The 26,918-nt window shown below is 55.6% G+C and overlaps 1 protein-coding gene across 5 annotated transcripts in view; it reads right to left on the minus strand.

The window, feature by feature from the left end:
- Positions 1 to 26,918, minus strand: part of NR5A2 (nuclear receptor subfamily 5 group A member 2) — a gene marked incomplete at its 5' end in the record, with an annotated part of 74,167 nt that overhangs the window by 10,913 nt on the left and 36,336 nt on the right. For 4 of the 5 annotated variants that reach the window (XM_080651028.1, XM_080651030.1, XM_080651027.1 and 1 more), the window contains 2 exons: positions 12,928 to 13,075; positions 17,979 to 18,098. In XM_080651028.1, the coding sequence (XP_080507154.1) occupies positions 12,928 to 13,075; positions 17,979 to 18,098 (268 nt within the window). Of the gene's footprint in view, positions 1 to 8,668; positions 8,916 to 12,927; positions 13,076 to 17,978; positions 18,099 to 26,918 lie in introns of those variants that run through there. The other variant, XM_080651029.1, reaches the window with a different exon arrangement.

The following is a 26,918-nucleotide window of genomic DNA, read 5'->3' on the forward strand; positions in this document are numbered from 1 at the left end:
GCCGTCAGGGGCCACCGTGCAGGCGCAGGCCGGGAGCGGCTGCCTGTCGGCTCCGTCCCCCACGGACAGGACGGCCGGCGGCATCTCCCTTTGCTTCCCTCCTGTAGGTCTTCGTGGTGGCGAGGGATGTGGGCTCGTGGGCAAGAGGGACAGGGAGGGGCAGACACGCATCATTAGAAATCTCCTCGGCGTGGAATGGTTGAGAAAAGACCGGGGCAGAGCCTGCAGCCGAGGTACGTGCCCTTGACTGGGAATCCAACCGTGACCTCCTGGTTCATAGGTCGACGCTCAACCACGGAGCCACCCTGGCCGGGCTCCCAACCCCTTTTCCTTGTACCTCATTGCGCCCACCGCATAACTGTAGAGAAAGCGCTGGGTTGAGGTCACCGAAATCGCATTTGAGTCCACGTGGATTCGGCTTTTGGTTGCCCCGGCGGGCGGGCTGGTTCCGAAGAATGGAGGTGTATTGTACGTTGCACGTTCTGTTCCCTCTCGCACTAAAACGTAACATCACAGCCAGCAACATTCTTACAACTTGTTGCCACACGTTGCCACTGTCCCTTCCACAGTCGGTTCCATGGAGCCAAGGTGTGCCTTCAGCTTGTAGAGTTAGAATGAAACGGCCCTTTCAGAGCTACATAGGGCCCGGCCGGGGTGGCTCAGCGGTGGAGCGTCGACCCACGAACCAAAACGTTGCCTGTTCGATTCCCGGTCAGGGCACATGCCTGGGTGGTGGGCTCCATCCCCAGTACGGGGGGCATGCAGGAGGCAGCCGGTCCATGATTCTCTCTCATCATGGATGTTTCTCTCTCTCTCCCTCTCCCTTCCTCTCTCTCTAAAAATCAATCACCATATATATATATATATATATATATATATATATATATATATAGATTATAAACCACATATTTTTTATTTTTTTTATTTTTTTAAAATATATTTTATTGATATTTTACAGAGAAGAAGGGAGAGGGACAGAGAGCCAGAAACATCGATGAGAGAGAAACATCGATCAGCTGCCTCCTGCACACCTCCCACTGGGGATGTGCCCGCAACCGAGGTACATGCCCTTGACCGGAATCGAACCCGGGACCCTTCAGTCCGCAGGCCGACGCTCTATCCACTGAGCCACACCGGTTTCGGCCACATATTTTTTAGAAAAGAGTTACGTTTCCCTGTACTTTGCATTCCACCGTTTCCCTTAGCTCATTACAATTCTGCGCAGTCAGATCAGAGGTGGAGATAAGGGGGGGTCCACCGGCTGACTGATGCGTACTCCGAGCTGTTTGGACTGTGAAAAGAAAGAGGCCTTCGGAGTCAGGAAACACGGGGAAAGGAAACCGATTACCCGACAAGATCATCGCAGCCCGCACGGACCGGCCTTTGCATAACTGCAATTAATAATTCATGCCACGGCCCAGGGATATGCTTTTTTATGCGAAAGACAGAAAATCCATAGTCCCAATTTGTGTGTGTGTGTTTTTTTTTTTTTTTTGTGTGTGTGTGTGTGTGTTTTTAACCACGTGGCAGAGACAAATCACAGGACAGTTTTGTGGACAAGAGCTTGCCACATTTCGCAAAGAGAGCTGTCCCTTTCTGTACACGGAGTGGCCAGAGGACGATGATCCCTGAACGCATGATAATCTGGCCACTCAGTGTCTATCCTATACAATAAAAGGCTAATATGCAAATGGTCCCCTCGACCAGGAGTTCAACCAGCAGGCAGGCCGGCCAACCGCCCATGTCCCCTCCCCCTGGCCAGGCTGGCCGGACCCCACCCATGCACAAATTCATGCACGGGGCCTCTAATATATATATATATACACACACACACACTGAGTGGCCAGATGATGATGATCTCTGAATGCATAATAATCTGGCCACTCAGTGTCTATCCTATACAATAAAAGGCTAATATGCAAATTGTCCCCTCGACCAGGAGTTCGACCAGCAGGCAGGCCGGCCAACCGCCCATGTCCCCTCCCCCTGGCCAGGCTGGCTGGACCCCACCCATGCACGGATTCATGCACCGAGCCTCTAATATATATATATATATATATATATATACATACACACACACACATATACACTGATTGGCCAGATGATGATGATCTCTGAATGCATAATAATCTGGCCACTCAGTGTCTATCCCAGCCGTGGGCAAACTACGGCCTGCGGGCTGGATCCGGCCCGTTCGGCTGTTCTATCCGGCCCGCGGAGCCGAAAGAGCGGAGGGTTCTCTTGCTCTCCCCTCCGCTCCTTTACTTTGAATTTATATTCGTTCACACAAACACTCCATCCATGCTTTTGTTCCAGCCCTCCGGTCCAGTTTAAGAACCCATGGTGGCCCTCGAGTCAAAAAGTTTGCCCACCCCTGGTCTATCCTATATAATAAAAGGCTAACATGCAAACTGTCCCCTCAACCAGGAGTTCGACCAGCAGGCAGGCCAGCCAACCGCCCATGTCCCCTCCCCCTGGCCAGGCTGGCTGGACCCCACCCATGTACGAATTCATGCACCGAGCCTCTAATACACACACACACACACACACACACACACACACACATACACTGAATGGCCAGGTTATGCGTTCAGAGATCCTCATCATCTGGCCACTCCGTGTATACTGTTCAGCGTGTCCCCATAGATGTCGCTGAGACAGGGACCACCTTACGTCGAGCCGTATCTGCTTCACAACATGTGACGCTCTGTTCTAAGCCCCGCGCGGGAGGGGGCCCGAGGATGGGGGGACCCGTGGGGGTCTGTGCGTCCGCACAGCTGGGGAAACGGAGCAGGTGACTTTAAACCTGTGGACCCAGCGCGGGCCTTGAGGCCTGGCGACGAGGAAGCTGGTCTCGCTCCCAGTTCCCTCTTTTTAATTTTTTTTAATAGACATTTTTAAAAATATATTTTATTGATATTTTACAGAGAGGAAGGGAGAGGGACAGAGAGCCAGAAACATCAATGAGAGAGAAACATCCATCAGCTGCCTCCTGCACACCTCCCACTGGGGATGTGCCCGCAACCAAGGTACATGCCCTTGACCGGAATCGAACCCGGGACCCTTCAGTTCGCAGGCCGATGCTCTATCCACTGAGCCAAACTGGTTTCGGCTTTAATATACATTTTTATGGATTTGTGAGAGGAAGAGAGAAGGAGAGAGAGATAGAAACATCAATGATGAGAGAGAACCATTGATCGGATGCCGCCCACACGCCCCTCTACCCGGGCCTGTGCCCTGACCGGGGATCGCACCGTGACCTCCTGGTTTATAGGTCAAGGCTCCACCACTGAGCCACACGGGCCCGGCTGTGTTGGATTTTCTATGACCTCTCCCTCTCTCTCTCTCTCTCTCTCTCTCTCTCTCTCTCTCTCTCTCTCTCTCTCTCTCTCCCATCCCGCCCTCCCGTTTGCTTGCTCATTCTCCCCGCTTTCTCAACTCCTGCCTAAGACGCGCTCCTATTTCGCCGAACCTATTTTTAAAGCACACGGAACCCCTCCCACAGGTGTGGGTGCCTGACCGGCGGCCTCCCTGGCGGGGAGCCAGGTGGCGCCGGTGGCAAATCCGCTGTCATTCTGGATTTCCCCGTTCACGGGACCTTGCGGCGGGCTTAGTGGGGTGGGGGGGGGGGGGGTGGCGGCGTGGAAAGCCCCTCCCGGGCGTAATATCCTGCTCCGGGCTGGGCGGCGGGGGACACGGTGACATTCGGATCAAACGCGCTCCCGGCCGCCGGGCCAGGAAGCACCGCGTGCTGGGGGTGAGGGTTCATCTCCCACGGGAAGGTTTCTTTGGAACCAGCGAGGGAAGGTGGGTGGGAAGGCTACCCCGACTGCCAGATGACAGATTTATTAAAAAGAGCAGAGCGTGGGGGTGGGGGGGCGGTTAGAGATCAACCGGAGAACTTGTGTGCATGCATATAAGCATAACCAATGGACACAAGACACTGGGGAGGGGGGGGGGGCGGGCGGTGAGGGCATGTACCGGGGGGTAGGGGAGGCCGGGGGAAGGTCCATGGGGAAAAAAAAGGAGACGTATGTACTACTATTTGTAATACTTTAAACAATAAAATAAAATTAAAAAAAAAAAAAAAGCAGAGCGTGACCTAGCGGGCAGAGACAGCATAGGTCACAGAAGTTCTGTTATCTGCCTGGCCCCAAACCACCCCCATGCCATCCGTGACCCTCAGACCTACACTTCTAGCGGGACAACCCGCTCCGAGGGAGGTTAAAACGTGAAAAAAATAAAAAAATAAAAAGCCCTGGCCAGTGTGGCTCAGTGGATAGAGCGTCGGCCTGCGGACCAAGGGGTCCCAGGTTCGATGCCGGTCAAGGGCATGGACCTTGGTTGCGGGCACATCCCCAGTGGGAGGTGTGCAGGAGGCAGCTGATCGATGTTTCTCTCTCATCGATGTTTCTAGCTCTCTATCCCTCTCCCTTCCTCTCTGTGAAAAATCAATAAAATATATTTTTTAAAAAAATAATAATCGGTGGACGTTAAGATCACAATTAGCGTTTGGATTACATGAAGTATTATTATTATTTTAAATATATTTTTATTGACTTCAGAGAGGAAGGGAGAGGGAGAGGGAGAGAGAAACATCTATGATGAGAGTGAATCACGGTTCTGCTGCCTCCTGCACGCCCCCTCCTGGGGATGGAGCCCGCCACCCGGGCCTGGGCCCTGACCGGGAATCGAACCCGGGACCCTTCGGCCCGCAGGCCACATGAATTATTTTCACAGCTGTCCTGGATCTCGGCAAGCAAACGGAGCGTCAGAGCCAGCCTGTTGCTCTTGCCGGCTTCTCTCACGTTCCCCGCGTGGGTGAACGCATCTCCTCGCGAGCCTGCCCTTCGTGGAGCGGCCGGGGCTGAATGACAGCTCAAGTTGCCGTCAGAACGTCACAGGGGAATTTGAAAAATCCCCTTTAAAATTTCTGCTTGCACAGAAACGTGGAAGAAAACACACACACACACACACACACACACACGGTTGGGGAAAATAGAAAAGAAGATAGAATATCTGAAAAATTCATCATTGAAAACAAAACCCTCCATCTGCAGACACATCAAGCCCCTCGCTCGGACTCATCAGTATTTTTGTTGCTGTTGTTACTTCTCACCTGAGGATAGGTTTCCCCTTGAATTTTAGAGAGTGGAAGGGACGAGGAGAAGCTGAGAGAGAGAGAGAGAGAGAGAGAGAGAGAGAGAGATATCGATGGGTTGCCTCCCTCACGGGCTTTGACCGAGGTACGTGCCCTTGACCGGAATCGAACCCGGGACCCTGCCGTCTGAGGCCCCAACCACTGAGCTAAACGGACCAGGGACCCCCTCAGCATTTTTATTTTATTTATTTTTTAAATATATTTTATTGATTTTTTTACAGAGAGGAAGGGGGAGGGAGAGAGAGCTAGAAACATCGATGAGAGAGAAACATCGATCAGCTGCCTCCTGCACACCTCCTACTGGGGATGTGCCCGCAACCAAGGTACATGCCCTTGACCGGAATTGAACCCGGGACCTTTCAGTCCGCAGGCCGATGCTCTATCCACTGAGCCACACCGGCCAGGACCCCCTCAGCATTTGTAAATGGTGTTTGGGGAGGGGGATCTGCTGCAGGTTTTTGTGGGTTTGCTGCTGGTTGAGTGTCGCTCCAAAAAAAGGCTTTTTTGGGGGGGTCGTTCCTTAAGACGCTCCTGTGAATGCCGACACCTTAGCCCGGGGTCAGGTTTCCATGTCTGGCCACTCCATCATCTCGGGATAATTCGCATCGCCGGGGCTCGGAGTTGGATCCTAATCGTGAAACGGGACAATCCTTCGCGCAGATCATTCCCGTGGGCGAGGGGCGCGGGCGCGCTTGGCCGCATCTCCCCACACGCACGTGGGCACAGTGGGACTTGTGACTGACGGGGGCGCAGCCTCAGGCTTAGCAGGGCGGGGGTGGGGGGGTGGCGGGGGGAATCGCTTCCCGAGGCCCCGACCAGCCTCTTGGGCACCCAGCACACACGGTGCCTGGCCCCGCATTCTCATTCCCATGCACCAGACGTCCTCAAACGACGGCCCGCGGGCCACCTGCGGCCCGCCGAGGACATGGATCCGGCCCGCCGGGGGCCGCTGCCTGTCCTGCTTAGCAGCCGACGCGTCCCGGGCCCGCAGTGCGCATAGGAATTTGTTCATGTTTTTTTTTTTTTTAAACTATAGTCCGGCCCTCCCACGGTCTGAGGGACAGGGACCTGGCCCCCTGTTTAAAAAGTCTGAGGACCCCTGCATGCACTATTGGTAGCTGAGACGCTCCCCCAGGCCAGGCCAGGCCAGGCACTTGTTGCTTTCAAAGCCACGGCGTCTGTCTTCTCCCACGGCTGGCTGCGTGCTTGGAAAGGGACGCAGACTTCGCGCCTCCGCACGTCCAGGCGCCGAGTCCCCAGGCTGAGACGTTGGCACCCGGAGACCCTTCTCGGGGTTCCCGCCGGGGCCTTTGCTCGGCTGGGTGCTGCGCCCACGGCTCTGGCACCGTCACCCCGAGGAAACACTCACCGGGCACCACGCCCGCTGCCCGGGGACCTTGAGGGCGCCGTTCCGCCCGGCCGAGGCTGCTTTCCGTTTGGAGAGGGACGACCACCCGTCCGTGGATGCCCCAGGCTCTTTCTCCCTCCGTTCCCAGTAAAGGGTGTGTTTTACACCCCCCCCACCCCCCCACCCCCGCAGCTGACGGGTTTGATGCCACCGTTTCTGGTCTGGTCCCGAGAAACCCGTCCCTGGAGCCCCGCCTCGCGGGTGAGCGTCTAACGGGGGCGGGCGGGCGGGCGCTCTTAGTAAAGAAAGCGTGCTATTGATTTTCCCGTAGCTGCTTGTAACCATTAGAGTTGCTACATCAATGGACAAGGAAAAGCACCATGTTTCACGGCAGGCAGAAAATCGGAGGGCTCCCGACGCCGGGCGGTAAATCACAGCGCCGCCGTCGGAGGGACAGCGGGCTGGCCCCTGCTCCCTCCAAACCCGCCGCTTCCCTTCCAGACGGTCCTGGGCCTTGCCCGATGCGCCCTAACAGGACGGGCCGGGGACACGAGGAAATGGGTCATTTTCTGAAGGGGTGGGGGGTGGGGGACCTGTCAGCCCCGCGGTTTGCCATCAGCCGTTCCCTCCCCGCTCCTCTCTTTTCTTTTTCTTTCTTTCTTTTTTTTTTTTAAATATGTTTTTTTTTTATTGATTTCAGAGAGGAAAGGAGAGAGAGAGAGAGAGAGAGAGAGAGAGAGATAGAAACATCCATGATGAGAGAGAATCATGGATCGGCTGCCTCCTGCACCCCCCTCGCCCCCCGCTCCACACACACACACTGGGGATGGAGCCCACAACCCGGGCATGTGGCCTGGACCGGGAATCGAACCCGGGACCCTTCAGTCCTGAGCCAAACCAGCTAGTGCTCATCGTTGATGTTTCCATATCTCTCTCTCTCTCTCTCCCTCTCCCTTCCTCTCTGAGATCAATAGAAATAGACTTAAAAAAAAAAAAAAAAAAAAGAATGTTCCCTTCGCATTGTTGATTACAGCCGGTACATGGTGGGGCCCGTTACATAATCAAATACTGCCCTAGCTGGTTTGGCTCAATGGATAGAGCGCCGGCCTGTGGACTGAAGGGTCCCGGGTTCGATTCCGGTCAAGGGCACATGCCTGGGTTGCGGGCTCGATCTCCAGTAGGGGGTGTGCAGGAGACAGCCGATCCATGACTCTCTCTCATCATGGATGTTTCTCTCTCTCTCTCTCCCTCTCCCTTCCTCTCTGACATCCATAAAAATATATTAAAAAAATAAATAAATAATCAAATACTATGGGGTCAGCGGCCACGGCCCCGGAGCCCGCCGGGTGCGTGGAGATGTTGTGATGCCTTGTTCTGCGAGATAAGAACCTGCGTTCGTTCGCAGCTACCTCGAGGGAAGAGGAAGTGCCTTGAAGTTATAATTAGCAGCCATACTGTTACAGTACCCACGCCCCAGCCCCGTGGATGGGGGCGGGCTGGCCCGGCGCCAGCGTGTGTGGTTATCCCATTTGTCCGAGAGCTCCCGGGGCCGGCACCGACAACAATACCCTTTTGTACGAAAAAGTTTTTGTTTTTTTTTCTTTTCTTAAAAGGGACCGCTAATCACTTGAACTCTATCCTGACTTGGAGGTTCAGGGTTACACGGGTGATTTTTATGATGAAACTTTGTATTCTGGTGTCCGGAAAGGTAGCTACAAACTCACAGGAATTCATCGTGTAAGCTCCGTTTCCTGCCCGAGGGCTCGACTCAGTCCAGTCCCTGCAGTTTCTAGCCATGTGGGGAGGGGAGAATCTGCTAATATTATTATTATAGACAGGGTGTCCCCCCGCCCCCCCCAAATGTATACCCACGGTAACAGCAGATACAGAGAGGAAGGGAGAGGGAGAGAGAGAAACATCCATGATGAGAGAGAGTCATGGATCGGCTGCCTCCTGCACACCCCCTACTGGAGATCGAGCCCGCAACCCAGGCATGTGCCCTTGACCGGAATCGAACCCGGGACCCTTCAGTCCACAGGCCGGCGCTCTATCCATTGAGCCAAACCAGCTAGGGCAGTATTTGATTATGTAACGGGCCCCACCATGTACCGGCTGTAATCAACAATGCGAAGGGAACATTCTTTTTTTTTTTTTTTTTTAAGTCTATTTCTATTGATCTTAGAGAGGAAGGGAGAGGGAGAGAGAGAAACATCCATGATGAGAGAGAATCATGGATCGGCTGCCTCCCGCACGCCCCCCCCCCCCACTGAGGATGGAGCCCGCAACCCGGGTACGTGCCCCGACCGGGAATCGAACCGTGATCTCCTGGTTCATCAGTCGAGGCTCAGTCACGGAGCCACGCCGGCCGGGTGGGTTACCGTAGTTTTAAAGACCTGTAATGGGATGCTAATGGGGAAAAAAAAAATCTGGGTCTTACCAGAAAGTCTCCCACAAATGGCAGTAAAACGAATAGAATAACTAACTGTGTTCTCTTAGGACCAATAAGCGGAGAGAAAGGCTTCTACTTCGGAGAGGCTACGGGGCTGAGAGAGAGCACGGCCCGAGACGTCACGCAAGCAGGACGCCGTTCCCCCCCCCCCGCCCCCCCCCCCCCCCCCGACGAGGCCCAGTCGGCCGCTGTGAGGTCAGCTTGTCACTCAGGTCACCCCGACCTGCACGGACGGCACTGAGCTCGCTGCGCCCCCGGGAGAGCCAGCGAGCCCAGGTGTGTGTCACTGTGAAAATATCACAGCAACACCGGGAATCCACAGCCGGCTGCCTTCCTCTGGGGGGGACCCCAAACACTTCAGCTCGGTCCCCGACTCTGCAGCCCCGTGGACACCCCCCCTCGCTGTTTGCCCCGGTTTCCTCGTCCAGACACGACGGGGGAGGTGGGGGGGCTGGCTTGGCCACACGGCGGGTCCCTTTCTAAGGGATAAGCCTGCGAGTCGCTGTTTTCAGGGCTGAGGCTGGAGTGTCTGGGGAACCCCAGGGGTTGGGGGCTGGGGACAGGGCCCCCCACGGAGGATCCCACAGGTGACCCCACGCCCAGCTCCCCAACTCCTGTCCCCCTCTCTTCCTCCCCCCCCCCCCCCCACCAAATGCGGTATTTAGCGAAATGACGACGGGACTATCAACGCCTAACAAACAACAACTGCTTTTTCTCGGGCGGGAGCTGCTCAGCGACGGGCCTGGGAAAGCGCGAGTCTCGGGCTGACGGCTAACGGATGGCGCTCCCGCTCCCGCGGCCGTAAAACACGTATTGATCACGTCCCGGCCCGGGCCCCGCGTGAATGATCGCCGGTCCTTGCCAAACTGCTTCGCTCACGGAAAGCGGCAGCAGGAAAAAACCCCGCACAACACCTATTACCGCGCCTTTAATTAAGACGGGCATCAGCTTTATGGGCCGTCCCCCGCGGCTGCGCTCCCCGCGGCTGCAAATATCGAGCGGCCGCGTGGCCCGCATGCTAATCGGCGCCCGCCGGCTGCACGTCCATCCGTCCGTCAGCGGGTGCCCCGTGAAGGCGCGCGGAGCCCTCTGACAATGGCCAGCGAGGGGCATTCCTAAATTACAATGTCACGCGTGCGGGGGTGAAGGCAGAGGCGGGATGCGGATGTAAGAAGAACAGGGTCCTGCCCTCGCTGGTGTGGCTCAGTGGATAGAGCAGGGGTGGGCAAACTTTTTGACTCGAGGGCCACCATGGGTTTTCAACTGGACCGGAGGGCCGGAACAAAAGCATGGATGGAGTGTTTGTGTGAACGAATATAAATTCAAAGTAAAGGAGCGGAGGGGAGAGCAAGAGAACCGGATAGAACAGCCGGATCCGGCCCGCGGGCCGTAGTTTGCCCATGGCTGGGATAGAGCGTCGGTCTGTAGACTGAAAGGTCCCGGGTTCGATTCGGGTCAAGGGCATGGACCTTGGTGGCGGGCACATCCCCAGTAGGGGGTGTGCAAGAGGCAGCTGATCGATGTTTCTCTCTCATCGATGTTTCTAACTCTCTCTCCCTTTCTCTCTGTAAAAAATCAGTAAAATATATTAAAAAAAAAAAAAAAGAATGGGGGTGGGGGTGAGGGGGGTCCCCGCTGCTTGTGTGACTTCATGGGGGGGCTGGGGGACCAACACGCCTGGGGAAAGGGGCGGGGGGACATCTGCCCCAGGAGACTTCACGGGCTAGTGGTGTGTGTGTGCGTGTGCATATGCATGTGCATGTGGTGTACACGTGTGCATGTGATGTGTGTATGTGCGTATGCAGATACAGAGAGGAAGGGAGAGGGAGAGAGAGAGAGAGAGATGTGCCCTGGACCGGGAATCGAACCCGGGACCCTTCAGTCCTGAGCCAAACCAGCATGTGGTGTACGTGTGTGTGCATGTGATGTTTGTATGTTGTGATGTGTGAGCGTGTGCGCGCATGTGGTGTGTGTGTGCGCATGTGCATGTGATGTGTGTGTATGTGTGAGCCCACAACCCGGGCATGTGCCCTTGACCGGAATCGAACCCGGGACCCTTCAGTCTGCAGGCCGACGCTCTATCCACTGAGCCACACCGGCCAGGGCTATCTCTACTTCTTCCAACGTCACGCCGCGAGTCAACTCGTCCTTCTCGCCACCGGAGCGAGAGAACTCTACCACCCAGATGCCGGCATGCCCATCACCCGCCCGTCCCCACATGTTGCGTCTCACCACCCATCAGACGCATGAGTCCCCAGACCGGGAGGGGACAGCGTGCGGGCCGGCGCTCGCTCCGGCCCTCTCACCTGCCTAAGTCTGTTCCGGGGCGAGAGGCGGAGGGCGTGCGTGGCTGGGACGTTCCTAGGGACGGTGGGTAGTCCAGAAGGCCCCGGGGATCGGGCCCTGGCCCGGCCTGGCCCGGGCCTCCGTGGAATCCCGTTGTCGCCTTCCATTTTCGACAACGTTCCTTTCCGCGAGAGCGATCCCATTTTTCCGCAGGAGGAAAAAAAAACCCGCACGCACACACACACACATGCGCCCTCTCCCCGGGAAACGCTGACTCCATGTGAAAAGTGAACTCCGGCTCTATTACTTCAGACGCCCCCTTGATGAGCAACAGTTGTGGGGGGACGTCAAGAGGAATTTCCAAGCCGCCGCGCTGCGTTATTTCATTTCTCAGGAATCGAGCGCGCGGCCCGCGTGGAGCGGGGGCGGGGGGGGGGGGCACTAAAGGCAAAACATATGTTGGTCCATCTGATTTCTGCACTTTTTCTTTCCCCTTCTCATCGGAGGGACGTGGCCTCGCTCCGCCGCCTGCCAATACGTAATAAGGGCACTTGGCGAAAAGTTTATTTAAGTTTGTTTTATGAGGCCGACCCAACGCAGAAATCAAGGGCGGGACAGGCGGGGGGAAAAAAATCCGCTTTGAAGTCGATAAAAATCCATCTCCTTAATCCCTTTTTTATTGCAAACCGTGCTCGGCAGACTCTTGGGGAACCTTGATTTCGCTAATCTGTCTTGTTAGTTATCCTTCTTCCGCAAAGCTCCCCGAACACAGCATCTCCCCCCCCCCCCCCCCCCCGGACAACCAGCATCCTCTCCCCGCGCAGGGGCTGCCTGGGTACCAGCGCCTCCTGGGGATCCCCCGGGGGAGATGGAAGACACACCTTGCCGGGCCCTGGGCTCGGTCCCCAGGAGGGGGTGTGCGGGAGGCAGTTAGATCCAGGATTCTTGCGTATCATGGATGTGTCTATCTCTCTCTCCTTCTCCCTTCTCTCTGAAATCAATAGAAATATATATATATATATTAAAAAAGAAACAGGCCCTAACCCATTTGGCTCAGTAGATGGAGCATCGGCCTGCGGACTGAAGGGTCCCAGGTTTGATTCCGGTCAAGGGCATGGACCTTGGTTGCAGGCACATCCCCAGTAGGGAGTGTGCAGGAGGCAGCTGATCGATGTTTCTCTCTCATCGATGTTTCTACCTCTCTCTCCCTCTCCCTTCCTCTCTGTTAAAAAAAAAAATCAATAAAAATATATTTTAAAAAAAGAGAAACAGGTCTTAATGATTGTGAGTCATATTTCGCAAGAATAAACACAGCCCCGGTAGCAAGCAGAAACAAAAGACTCGCAGAGACGATCCCGGGCAGAAAGACGGCTAACCGCTGATACCCTCCGGCCAGCCTACCCGATCGCCATGAACACGTCATGTAACGCCACCGCCTCGTCATGGGCGCGAAGGAAGAAGACTCGGGCTTTCAGACGAACGACTGCTCTTCCGCACCCAGCCCGTCCGTCCCAGAGAGGGCCACGGAGCCAGGCAGACACACAGACACATTCCCGTGGGAAGAAGGGCGTGACCTCGACGAACAGAAACCACGCGTGGACCGGAGGACACCCCCCTCCGCCCCCCGAGCCGGACACCGCACGGTGGGCCTGGGCGCAGCGCCGGAGGGGAGAGAGCCCTTACCTAAACTGAACAGCACCAGGAACTTCAGACACACGAACTCCCGCTGGTCCAGCTGCAGGGCGCGCAGCTTGGCCACGAGGTCCTGGGCATGGCCCATGAGGCCGCTCAGCGTGGCCCCCGCCTGCGCCGCGATGATGGAGTAATCCACCTGCAACACAGAGGCCCGGGGCGCCCGTCACACGTGGCAACGCGCCCGTCGCCCGAGACCGCCACGCCGGGTGGGAGAACAAGGCGGCCCCGCCGGTTTATAACAGCGGCGACCGGCCCCGGGGCGGCGGCCGAAGACTCACGCCTGCCGTTGCTACAGAACGGACCGTGATGATCCTGATAAACCGAAGCATGTCCGTGGCTTTGTGGGGAACAGGGTTTGACTGGATTTTAGATTTTTACTGCACCCTTTCTACACGGAGTGGCCAGATGATGATGATCTCTGAACGCATAGTCATCTGGCCACTCAGTGTGTGTGTGTGTGTGTGTGTGTGTGTGTGTGTGTGTGTGTGTGTATGTGTATGTGTATGTGTGTATGTGTATACATACACACACACACACACTATATATATGTATACACACACACACTATACATATATATATATATATATATATATATATATATATATATATATATATGTTAGATGCCTGGTGCATGAATTTGTGCATGGGTGGGGTCTGGCCAGCCTGGCCAGGGGGGAGGGGACATGGGCGGTTGGTCGGCCTGCCTGCTGGTCGAACTCCTGGTGGAGGGGACCATTTGCATATTAGCCTTTTATTATATAGGATAGACACAGAGTGGCCAGATTATTATGTGTTCAGAGATCATCCTCATCTGGCCACTCAGTGTATATAAGGCGTCCCCAAAAATGTAGACACACTTTAACAGCTGATAACGCACTTCATTTTGAAAACGAACGGTATGTTAATCAACACTGATTTTATAATCATTCAAAGTGTGTGTGTGTGTATATATATACATACACCCATATATATACATACACCTTTTTTTCTATTGTGAAATTGCATTGTCACCTAAGATTAAGATTTTTAAAAAAAATACATTTTTTTTTTATTGATTTCAGAGAGAGAGATAGAAACATCAATGATGAGAGAGAATCACTGGTCGGCTGCCTCCCGCACGCCCCCCCCCGCCCCACACTGGGGATGGAGCCCACAAGCCAGGCATGTGCCCTGGACTAGAATCGAACCCGGGACCCTTCTGACCGCAGGCCGACGCTCTAACCACTGAGCCAAACCAGCTAGGGCTCTGATCTTGTTGAGAAGAATAATAATTTCTCGACCGAGGAAGCAAAGCAGAAAAAGACCGATTTCCTTCTCCATAAAGAAAAAAAAAAAATAATGGTGTGGCAATGCCCCAATCTTAGATTTTTCACGGGGACGTGGGACGTTCCCTTATAGTAATGAGATGTCGGGTGGCGGAGGGGGACCCACTGCCGCCCCATCCTGTTTGACGGGCGGCTCTGGGCACACGCGTTCCCGCAGGTGCGTTAATATTGCAGCAGCAGCAGCAGCAGCAGCAGACCTGCCCCGGAGGCCGCGTGCTCCGCCCGTCGCCGAGCCGCGTGCATGAAATTTTTATATTTATCGACATTTCATTACCATAATTGACTGCTCTTGCTTCTGCGGGAGAGAGACACGGGGCTGCCTCCCGGGCAGGAGAACGAGTCCCTGGAGTGGAATTTGCAATTAAAAACGAGGCAGAATGGATTTTGTTTTTGTATTGTGTAAATATGATGAGTCGAACTTTCAGCTTCCACGGCAGAACGCCCCGTGTCCGGGCACCTCCTTCGAGAGCCAGAAAAATGACGCGTCTGTGGGACCACGACCCCCCCTCACCCTCAAAGGTGTCAATCAGTTTATGGGGAGTCAACTGCGCGTGAAAAAGCCACGGTGAGCGGGGAGCGTGTCCCGCAGGGCGGCCGTGGTGGCGAGCGCGTGCTGGCCTCTGTCCCCTACGTCTAAGCGTCAGGGGTCCTAAGGGCGGCTTTGGTTTCTGCCTCTGATGAAGCAGGACACGGGCAACCTGGGCGGGGAGTAGACACACACCGTGGGCCTGCCCAGCACACGGCCCGGCCGCGTGGCTCCGTGGTGGAGCGCCGACCTAGGAACCAGGAGGTCATGGTGGGATTCACGGTCAAGGGCACAGGCCCGGGTTGTGGGCTCGATCCCCAGTGGGGGGCGTGCAGGAGGCAGCCGATCCATGATTCTCTCTCATCATGGATGTTTCCGTCTCTCTCTCCCTCTCCCTTCCTCTTTTAAAAATCAACGAAAACATAATATGTTTAAAAGATAGGGTTCGTTCCATTCTGATCCGTGTGTAGTTCTAACAGGTGTGCAGTGAGTTCCAACACTAGAACGTCACCCCGGCCGGTGTGGCTCAGTGGATAGAGCGTCAGCCTGTGGACTGAAGGGTCCCGGGTTCGATTCCCGGTCAAGGGCACATGCCCGGGTTGCAGGCTCGATCCCCAGTGGGGGGCGTGCAGGAGGCAGCCGATCCATGATTCTCTCTCATCATGGATGTTTCTGTCTCTCTCTCCCTCTCGCTTCCTCTTTGAAATCAATAATTAAAAAAATATACGCGGAGTGGCCAGATGATGATGATCTCGGAACGCATAATAATCTGGCCACTCAGTGTCTATCCTATATAATAAAAGGTTAATATGCAAATTGTCCCCTCGACCAGGAGTTCGACCAGCAGGCAGGCCAGCCTGCCAACCGCCCATGTCCCCTCCCCGCTGGCCAGGCTGGCCGGACCCCACCCATGCACGAATTCATGCACCGGGCCTCTAACATATATATATATATATATATATATATATATATACACACACACACACACACACACACACACACACTGAGTGGCCAGATGATGATGATCTCTGAACACATAATAATCTGGCCACTCAGTGTCTATCCTATATAATAAAAGGTTAATATGCAAATTGTCCCCTCAACCAGGTGTTCAACCAGCAGGCAGGCCGGCCAACTGCCCATGTCCCCTCCCCCCTGGCCAGGCTGGCCGGACCCCACCCATGCACCAGGCCTCTAAGATACACACACACACACACTGAGTGGCCAGATGATTATGCGTTCAGAGATCATCATCATCATCTGGCCACTCAGTGTATTTTTTTTTAAGAAGCGGGGGAAAGGAAGACCTAGAAGAATCCGGCTGGGGGTCAGGTGCGGGGAAGCGACCCGTCCCCCCCTCAGGTGGTCCCCTCCTTCCGCTTGTGATGCTGATCCCGAGGCCCAGAGCTACCATCTGCCCCTCGATGCCTCTGCGGGGCCCCGAGCATCCCCGAGACAAGCCGTGCCTTCCTCTGCTCTTTAACGGGTAATTGCGTCTGCCAGGGGCAGCACTTAAGGGAAAATGAAATGTGAGGGAAGGACCGTTTCTAAGGGGCCGGCCTGGGAGCGCTCGGAGGAAGCATGGCACAAACCATTTCATCTCCGAGCCTCCGAAGGTAAATGAAATCACATTAATTTGTGGGCCGAGTCTGATTCTTCTAATGCATCTCCCGGCTGGGAAGGGATGGGAGGGAAGGAGGGAAGGACGGGAGAGGCCAAGCCAAGGGGCCGGGCTCTGGAAATGGGTCCCATTCGCTCCCAAGACGGGGGGTCCCGGGGTGAACACGCCAAACGAAAAATGTGAGCGCCCCGAAAGTCAGATCCACGGAGACGTGATTTTCTCAGGAGAGGCCCGGAAGGCAGGGACCGGGGAGCCGCTGGAAATGGATCCAATCTGCAAAAACTCTGAAAGGGTGCCGGCCTCCCGCTTGATGGGGGGAAATGCGGTTTATTTAATGACACAGGCAGCGAGCGGGGCGGGGGGGCGGGGGGTGGTGGTGGCGGCCTTTCACTGCTGATCTGCGCTGCTGCGGTTCCACATAAACATTTACACCCTGGCCAGTTTGGCTCAGTGGATGGAGCGTCGGCCTGAGGACTAAAAGGTTCCGGGTTCGATTCCGGTCAAGGACATGTACCTGGGGTGCAAGGTCAGTCCCAGGCCCTGGTGGGGGGCACATGCAGGAGGCAGCCAATCGATGTGTCTCTCTCACATCGATGGTTTTCTCTCTGTCTCTCTCCCCGCCACTCTCTCTAAAAATCAATGGGGAGCCGAAACCGGTTTGGCTCAGTGGATAGAGCGTCGGCCTGCGGACTGAAGGGTCCCGGGTTCGATTCCGGTCAAGGGCATGGACCTTGGTTGCGGGCACATCCCCAGTGGGAGGTGTGCAGGAGGCAGCTGATGGATGTTTCTCTCTCATCGATGTTTCTAGCTCTCTATCCCTCTCCCTTCCTCTCTGTAAAAAAATATCAATAAAATATATTTAAAAAAAAAAATAAATAAAAATCAATGGGGAAATATCCTCGGGGGAGGATTAGCCAAACCAATAAACAAACAAAGAAAACACCATTTATGGCCGGACGCTAAGGGTCGTGGGTGCCTGGCACAGCCTGGCCTGAAGCCGAGCTGTCCACGGACTGGGGTGATGCCCGAGTAGGAACAGCGCCGTCCACTCGCCAGAACACCGAGTCCCACGCCTTTATTATTTTTATTTTTTTTAAAATATATTTTTTACTGATTTCTGAGCGGAAGGGAGAGAGAGAAACATCCATGATGAGAGAGAATCATGGATCAACTGCCTCCTGCACACCCCCTTCTGGGGATGGAGCCCGCCACCTGGGCCTGTGCCCTTGACCCGGAATTGAACCCTGACCTCCTGGTTCCGAGGTCGATGCTCAACCCCTGATTGCAAGTTCTGACTCAATGGTTGTCTGGACCCCTCAGAGCCCAGCAGACCGGTCTCGGCCGGGTGTCTGTGACTCAGCCCGCTCGGACAGACCGGTCCCTGGTAACCATCAGACGGGGACACGGTGCACCTGCGAGATTTCCTCTCCAAGCACGAGAGGGCTCCTTGGCCCCGCGACAGCCCTGCCGTTCGGAACGTGCTTCGTACAAAGACACTGGCTGTCCCCCCTCCCTCCTCCCCCTCCCCCCTTCCCTCTCCCCCCCCCCCCCCCCGCCCCGCACTCACCTGTTGCCCGGTAACCAGGGCGATGCAGCCGTCCTTCCCGTGGACCACCTGCCGGAAGAGGTGATCCAGGATCAGCAGCTCGCTCCAGCAGTTCTGCAGCAGCTTCATCTGGTCGTCTACCTGCGGAGACAGGAGGCACCCCCGTGAGTCCCTGCTTTCCGGTTCTTGCATTTTCTTTTTCTTTTTTTTTTTTTAATTTTTTTTTAAAAAATATATTTTATTGATTTTTTTACAGAGAGGAAGGAAGAGGGATAGAGAGTCAGAAACATCGATGAGAGAGAAACACCCATCAGCTGCCTCCTGCACACCTCCCACTGGGGATGTGCCCGCAACCAAGGTACATGCCCTTGACCGGAATCGAACCCGGGACCCTTCAGTCTGCAGGCCGACGCTCTATCCACTGAGCCAAACCGGTTTTGGCCCGGTTCTTGCATTTTCACACACAAAAAAATTTTTTTTTAAATTATTGATCTCAGAGAGGGAGCTAGGCCCTCGGTGGATAGAGCCTCGGACCGCGGAGTGAAGGGTCCCCCGGGTTCGATTCGGGTCAAGGGTGCGCACCTCGGTTGCAGGATTGATCCCCCGGGCCTGGTTGGGGTTCAAGGGGGAGGCAACTACTCGATGTGTCTCTCTCACATCGATGTTTCTCTCTCTCTCCCCCTCTCCCACTCTCTCTGAAAAAAAAAAAAAAAATCAATGGGAGCCCTAGCTCCTTTGGCTCAATGGATAGAGCGTCGGCCTGTGGACTGAAGGGTGCCAGGTTCGATTCCAGCCAAGGGCACATGCCTGGGTGGCGGGCTCGATCCCCAGTAGGGGGCATGCAGGAGGCAGCCAATCAATGATTCTCTCTCATCATGGATGTTTCTATCTCTCCCTCTCCCTTTCTCTCTAAAATCAATAAAATATATTTTAAAAAAAAATCAATGGGAAAATATCCTCGGGTGAGGATTAACAAAACAACAACAAGCCCTCGCTGGTTTGGCTCGGTGGATAGAGGGTCGGCCTGTGGACAGAAGGGTCCCAGGTTCTATTCCGGGCAAGGGCACGTGCCTGGGTTGTGGGCTCGGTCCAACTGCAGGAATCAAACCCGGGACCTCCCGGTTCGGGCCGGTTTGGCGTCCTTTTTGCACGTCAGAGCACTCACTACAGGCAGGCGGTCTCGGCCCACGGCCGCCAGAGCGGGATGCGTGCTCCTGAGAGGCATTCTTTTCACTTGGACAAAGGCTCCTTCGTCCACAGAGAAGTCCTCGAGCTCCGGGTTTACGATCAATGAGCTGCTAGGAAGGGGCCCTCCATTAGCCCGGTCTCCCTAGCGCTAATCGAGCTCTGAGTATTGGCCTGTGGGGCCGCCGGGCGCCTGGGCCTGTGCTCCGAGGACCCTGTCGGAATGGCCCCAAATAGCTCGTGGGTCTTATGCATCTAGATGCCAACTTATTGAACCGAGGCGGAGCGAGGTGCTGGCCCGAGGGTTTATAGGAATGACCCCAAATAGCTCGTGGGTCTTATGCATCTAGACGCCAGCTCATTGAACCGAGGCGGGGCAAGCTGCCCTGGTGGGGTGGGAGGGGGGGCGGGTTATAGGAAAGATGGCTAATGTGACGGTCCAGCAACGTTCAGCGATGGGGGTGCCGCCGTTGTTTGCCATCGGTTTAAAAGTATGTTTTTGTTGATTTTTTTTTTTTTTTTTTTTTTTAGAGAGAGAAAGAGAGGAAGGGAGGGAGAGAGAGACAGAAACATCGATGAGAGAGAGTCACCCCCAGTGACCCCCATTAGCCCACGTCCTGTAGCAGCCGCTCGCCCGCCTGCCCGTGGTCCCTCGGAGCTGTAGCGTGCACAGCTGCGCCCACCCCCGGGGCCTGGCGTATGTCATCTCATTTTATTTAATTCTTTATTGTTGAAAGTACTCCATAGGTCCCCCTCCTCTCCCCATTGGCCCCCTCCTAGCCCGCCCCGTCCCCACCCGGCCTTCCCTCTGAGGATCCGCCCTCGGTTGCATGCCTCCATGTCTCTGGATCAGCCGTGGGCAAACTAGGGCCCGCGGGCCGGATCCGGCTGTTCTCTCCGGTTCTCTTGCTCTCCCCTCCGCCCCCTTGACTTTGAATTTACATTAGTTCACACACACACACCATCCATGCTTTGGTTCCGGCCCTCCGGTCCAGTTGAAGAACCCATGGTGGCCCTCGAGTCCAAAAGTTTGCCCACCCCTGCTCTGGATCCACTCCGCCCATCAGTTTACTTAGGTCATTGGATCCCACCTATGCGTGAGGTCAGGGGATACGTGTCTTTCTCTGCCTGGCTTATGTCTCTCAGTTTGATGCTCTCCAGGCCCCTCCGTGCTGTCTCCGAGGGCCAGAGATCCTTTTTCAGGGCTGCATAGTATTCCACGGCGTGGCTGCCCCACCGCTCTCCTAACCACTCGTCATCGGATGGGCACGCGGTCGCAGCTATTGTACATGGCGCTGCTAGCCCCTGGGGGCGCTGCTAGCCCCTGGGGGCGCACGCCTTCTTTCGGGTGGGTGTTCCGGGTTCCTTAGGACATATCCCCAGAGGGGGATTTCATAAATGCTGGTGCAGCAGGAGACAAGCGAGGAAGTCACCCAACCCCCTTCTGCGTGGTTCCCCCCCCCCCCCGTGTCCCTGGCCCCCCCACCCCCCGGCCCCCTGGGTAAGCAGGTAGCCCATCCCGTCAGTGGATGAAGGATGCTGGCGCCTCGCAGGCCAGTGCGTGTGACTCTCCGCGTGCCCGCGGGGCCGGACCACACGTGGCCCTCGGTCAAGACCGGCCGGCGGACGGGAGCTGTCACACCCCGCCCGCCCTCCCCGGCCGCCCTCCCTCCCCGGCCGCCCATTCCTTGTCTGAACGCCCTCCGAGGAGGTTTTCCCGCCGACAGTCCGCTGCGCTAGTTCCCACCATCCATTACGTCACAGTCCGCGTTACCTGGCAACTGGCGCACGCGCACCCTACCTCTGCGGGGCTTGGGGTGACATGGTGTGCATGCGGCTCCGAAGGGGAAGGACGGGGTCCATGGGACGCCCGCCTGGTGCCTCACCTTGAGATGAGAAATGTTGGTGGCTTGGAAGGTATTTTTTCTTTCTCTTTTTTTAAAGCTCAAAAAAATTTTTTTAAACATATTTTATTGATTTTTTACAGAGAGGAAGGGAGAGGGATAGAGAGTTAGAAACATCGATGAGAGAGAAACATCTATCAGCTGCCTCCTGCACACCTCCTACTGGGGATGTGCCCGCAACCAACGTACATGCCCTTGACCGGAATCGAACCCGGGACCCTTTAGTCCGCCGGCCGACGCTCTATCCACTGAGCCAAACCGGTTTCGGCTCAAAAATTTTTTAAAGATCTATTTTTATCCATTTCAGAGAGGAAGGGAGAGGGAGAGAGAGAGAGAGAGAGAGAGAGAGAGAGAGAGAGAGAGAGAGAGAAACATCCATGAGGAGAGAGAATCATGGACCGGCTGCCTCCTGCACGCCCCCCACTGGGGATGGAGCCCGCAACCCGGGCGTGTGCCCTGACTGGGAATCGAACCCGGGACCCTTCCGTCCACAGGCCGATGCTTTATCCACTGAGCCACACCGGCTAGGGCTGAAGATGTTTTTTTCTTTGGGTAGAGGGGCAGGAGGAGAAAAACCAACTGGACTTTGGAGTGAATTTTCCAGGTGTTGGTGATTTAGGGGGGCACTCGGGAAGGGGGGGCCCATGGTGTGGCACTGCTCCGTCTCCCCAGAACTAGCCATCCCATCCCCTGTAATCCCGTGTTATCAGCTGCAGTAAAAGCGAGGGCTTATCCCAGCGGCCTCGCTGTCCCGGGGAAACCATTTATCCTGATGGCGCGGGTGGCGGACGTGCCAGCAACGGAACACAGTCTGGCATTGTGTGTGGGGCGCAGCCCCGCCAGCCGAGGGTTAATCATTAGAAACGGTGCCTTCCCGTCAGGACGGGGGATGGCAAGGGGGAGACGAATGTGTGGGGTCTGTCTTGAACCCACAGTCGCCCCTTCCCTGTCCCTTTCCAGCATCCAGCCGCCGATCTGGGGTTCGCTGGTGCTGGGGGCATTGAAAGTGGCCATGGAGCCGGGCCGGCGTGGCTCAGGGGTGGAGCGTCGACCTGTGAACCAGGAGGTCAGGGTTCGATTCCCGGTCAGGGCACGTGCCCAGGTTGCGGGCTCGATCCCCAGTGTGGGACGTGCAGGAGGCAGCCGATCCATGATTCTCTCTCATCATGGATGTTCCTCTCTCCCTCTCCCTTCCTCTCTGAAATCAATAAAAATACATATTTTTTTAAAACTCAGTGGCTTTGAGGTTGGTGGTGGTGGTGGTGGAATATTTCCAGGGTCGGCCCAATGTAGGTTGACAGCCCGTTCACGTGGGAAATAATACAATAATGAATAAATAACACGACAGGAATACACTCTTGTCTTTCCGGTACAACTGTAAACCTACGTCTGCCCCCACCGCCCCCTTATTCTATTAGCTAAACCAGCCGTGGGCAAACTACGGCCCTCGGGCCGGATCCGGCCCGTTCGGCTGTTCTATCCGGCCGCGGAGCCAAAAGAGCGGAGGGTTCTCTTGCTCTCCCCTCCGCTCCTTTACTTTGAATTTATATTAGTTCACACAAACACTCCATCCATGCTTTTGTTCTGGCCCTCCGGTCCAGTTTAAGAACCCATGGTGGCCCTCGAGTCCAAAAGTTTGCCCACCCCTGAGCTAAACCATGGACGCTCACGTATTTACATGTTAGATGACGAGAAATGTGGAGGAAACATCAAATGGGAATTGCTGTGAGGATTCTTCGAAGGACAAATGAGAGCACGTGTCCCCTCAGAGGGGGCAGTTTTGGCAGGAATGCCTTAGTTAGGACGAGACTCACTGCTTTACGCTTCTGACATGCGGAGAGCCGAGCTGCTGTCAAATCCCTCCTCACCCTGCCCAACCCTCCCCACAGGGAAACCCGTGAACGTCACTTATGTAGCCACGAAAATACCATTTTATGTTGTCGATGGCCTGATACCACAAAACCTGAATTCTAAAAAAAAAAAAAAAAGGGGGGGGGGTAGGAAAATGGTGACTTTTCCCCCTTTAAATGAAAAAAAAAATCAATGTTATTCTTAAAAAAAAAAACAACAAAAAAAACACACACACAGAATTTCCCAATCCCAAACCTTCTAGACTGAAAAGCTCAGAGGCACACACACACACGTACGGTCTGAGTTTGGTTTTTGGGTCAGAGTGGCCCTCCTCATTTCAGGAGAGAAACAGAACGCGTTTCAGGTAGCTTGCATGCCTTTTAACGCCTGAGGCGTAAGTAGGAAAGCTCTGCAGACACACAGCCTATGTTTTGGGGGGCTCCTGCCGGAAGCTTCGCCCACGCGGATCCCTCACTCAGATCAGCACTGGGTGCCGCCTGGACGCAGCAGCCTGGGAATTGTCTGTCCCCGAAGCCACGCGCTCCCATCGCGCGTCTGAGAGACTCTCATGTGAAATCAGGTGATCTGAATACATTATGAAAACTCCTTCCTAAGATGAATTGACTTTTCTGTGTATGCTAGACAGAAAATAGACCTGTGTGGGTTTTTTGTGGGTTTTTTTTTTCAGTTGAATTCCTATTTTTGTAGGTCATGGCTATTTTTTATTTTATTATTATTTTAAAATTATATATATATATGTTTTAAAATTGTATATATATATATATACATATATACATATACATATATACATATATATACATACATATATATATATGTGTATATATATATATATATAATCAAAGAGGAAGAGATAGAAACATCAATGGTGAGAGAGAATCATGGATCGGTTGCCTCCTGCATGCCCCCGCACTGGGGATGGAGCCCACAAACCTGGGCATGTGCCCTTGACCGGAATTGAACCCGGGACCCTTCAGTTCGCAGGCTGACGCTCTATCCGCTGAGCCACACCGGCTAGGGCGTCACTGGCTATTTTTTAACAATGACAAATGGGAAACACATCACTAACTGATACAAAGTATCCTGGTGCGAAACATCTCATAACGACAACAGAAGAAAATTGTTTTGTTCCGGGGCGGGCGGGGGGAGGGGGACTTGTCTGCATACATAAACACGGTCTTAACGTCTCGAATGGCAACACATCTGTCCTTTCCGAAGTGTGTCTCTCGCACCCACACTGGCTTTTAGCCTCATCCCCCCCCCCCCCCCCCCCCGTAGCCAGAGGTTTCCCAAGACCAACCATGACAAATGTCCTCCCACAGACGGGCTTAGCGGGGGGTGGGGGTGGGGGGGGCGCCGTCGCCTGTCACCCGGGTGCCCTTCCTTCCCCCAGGGGGACCTCTCCGGCTCTCTCTGGCATTCAGGCCCAAAGAAAGCTCCGGGACAGAATCCATCCACCAGGAAACCAGGAATAATAAATGCCACCCGCCGCCTCCTGCTGGGAACCGGGGGCCACTCCCTCGGCCACCACCCCTCCTCCCCCTCCCACCCCCATGACCTCCAGCTCGTCAAGATTTAATTAAGGGCATAATTAAGTCAGCGGCACGGAACGCTAATGAGTGTGTTTCTTTAATGCGGGTAATTACACGCTCGCACACAAAGCGTGGCGGAGACCTACATGTGCCATGAGAAGGCGCGGCCTAGGATGACAGAGCGGGGAGCATGCCCCCCGGATGGAGGCCGGGGAGGAAGCACAGCTGACCCACGTTGAATGAGCTCAGGCGGCGCGTTTACGGGGGGGGGGGGGGGGGGGGTGTGGGGGGGTGGGGGGGGGAGCCTCACGCTGGCCACATTTGTTATTCTAATTTTGCAACAATAAGCAGAGCCTGTGGGACGGAGACCCTGTTGCCCCAGCTTTGACACCCTGAGGGCGCCCTGGGCTTTGAAGCGTCCCGGCCTGGAGCGCTCTGTCCGGCTGCAAAGGAGCCATCGCGGGGCCGGGGAGGCGGCCCTAGGAGCCGGCGGGGGCTGGACGGATCTCCGTGCGCTCACAGTGAGCGTCTAGGCTGCCTTTGAGGGAGCCGGCTGGGCGAGGCTGTGACACAGGCCCCCCCCCCGCCCCCCCGCACCCCGGGGTAGGGTCGGGATGCCCGACGTGACGTTGGTACCATCGCCAGCAGGAAAGCGAGGCGTCTGGGTCCCAGGCAGCAAAAGGCCGCCGACAACCACAGGGGTTCATTCCGTGCTCGGGAGCACAGCTGTGCGGGGTGGGGCCCGCCCCCGCCCTGTGCCGGGGGGGGGGGTAGCTCAGGTCCCCCCCACGGGAGCTGGATGGGTGGGCAGCCTTTGTATCATCCATCTGTCCTCTTAACACGTGGGAAAACGGACTTGTCACTGCGGTCCCTCAACGCGCCGAACGCTGAGCGAGTCTGAGGCTTTAAGAGAGGTGTGAGCCTGGCCCGTGTGGCTCAGTGGTGAGCGTCGACCTCTGAACCAGGAGGTCACGGGTCAATTCCCGGTCAAGGGCACATGCCCGGGTTGCGGGCTCGATCCCCAGGGAGGGGCGTGCAGAAGGCAGCCGCCCATGATTCTCTCTCTCTCTCTTCAATGAAAATATATTTTTTTAAAGTTTAAAACAAACAAAAGTCCAGTGCCTGTCTGGTGGTCATGCAGGATCAGGTCGGACTTCTTAGGAACGCCAGCGCGTCTGCGCCGAGCCTGGGACGTGCGTCCATGAAAAGCATCCGCCGTGGACCGAGCCACTCGGGATGACAACGTCCGCAGACGGGATCCTGACATTTCACGTGGTAGCCCGAGTGGCCGCCAAGACCCCAGGGCGTCGGGACGCGGAAGAACTGGAGAGAAAAGTCACCTTGTCTTCAGATGGGGCGTTGAGAGAGACCGCTGTCTTCCCTACGGTCTTACCAGAACATTCTAAAAGTCAGCATCGCCTCTGGGACAAGGCTGGCGGCCCCGTGCCCCACGTCGGAGCGGGTTCGACCAGCTCCGTGGGCCTCGCAGGCGGGGGCCCGGGGACTGTGTGGCCTCGATGGCACGCGGCGCGGCCGAGGCCGCCCGGGGTTCATTCAGGAGGCCGGTGCCATCCATCTAGCGGAGGGTCGGATTCACTTGTAACATCGGAGCCGTCGGGTGTAGCTTGTTGGAAGCATCGCCCGGGGATGCTGGCCAATCCATCTTCGGATTTTCTGCAAAAGCATCTTTTTCTAACGGTCTCTCCTCTCGCCTCACCCCTCTCTGTCCCAGTCCACCTCAAAGCCATTCGAGAAACACGCCGGGGGGAGGGGGGGTGGGGAGCGCGAAGCGGGCAGTCAACCCCCTCAGGCCGAGTCTACCTTCCACGCCAGCAACGCGTGCACGTGTGTCTTGTTGCTGTTTAAACTACATTTTTATGGATCTCAGAGAGGAAGGGAGAGGGAGAGAGAGAGATAGAAACGTCCATGATGAGAGAGGATCATGGATCGGCTGCCTCCTGCACGCCCCACCCTGGGGATGGAGCCCGCAACCCGGGCATGTGCCCTTGACCGGGAACTGAGCCCTGACCTCCTGGTTCACAGGTCGATGCTCAACCGCTGAGCCACACCAGCTGCGTAAGCAATGTTTAAAAAGGCCACTGCTCCCTGAGGCCTCCCCATTCCTATCACCCCCTTTTTGGGGTGAGGCCGTCCTTCCCTAGTTCTGTGGGAATGAAGGGACGTGCCTCTCACCCTCCTCGGCTCCGGGTTCAAGAGGAGCGGCTGAAAGAGCAGCGGCCGCCGTGGCCGGTGTTGCTCAGTGGATAGCGCGTCGGCCTGCGGACCGAACGGTCCTGGGGTTCGATCCCGGTCAAGGGCACGTCCCTCGGTTGCAGGCTCCTCCCTGGCCCCGGCCCTGGACGAGGCTCGTGCAGGAGGCAACCCATCGATGTGTTTCTCTCACATGGATACTTCTCTCTGTCTTTCCCTCTCTCTAAAGGTCACTGGAAAAATCCCCTGCGGGGAGGATA

The sequence above is a fragment of the Plecotus auritus genome, assembly GCF_963455305.1.
Source record: "Plecotus auritus genome assembly, chromosome: 14".
Lineage (NCBI taxonomy): Eukaryota > Metazoa > Chordata > Mammalia > Chiroptera > Vespertilionidae > Plecotus > Plecotus auritus.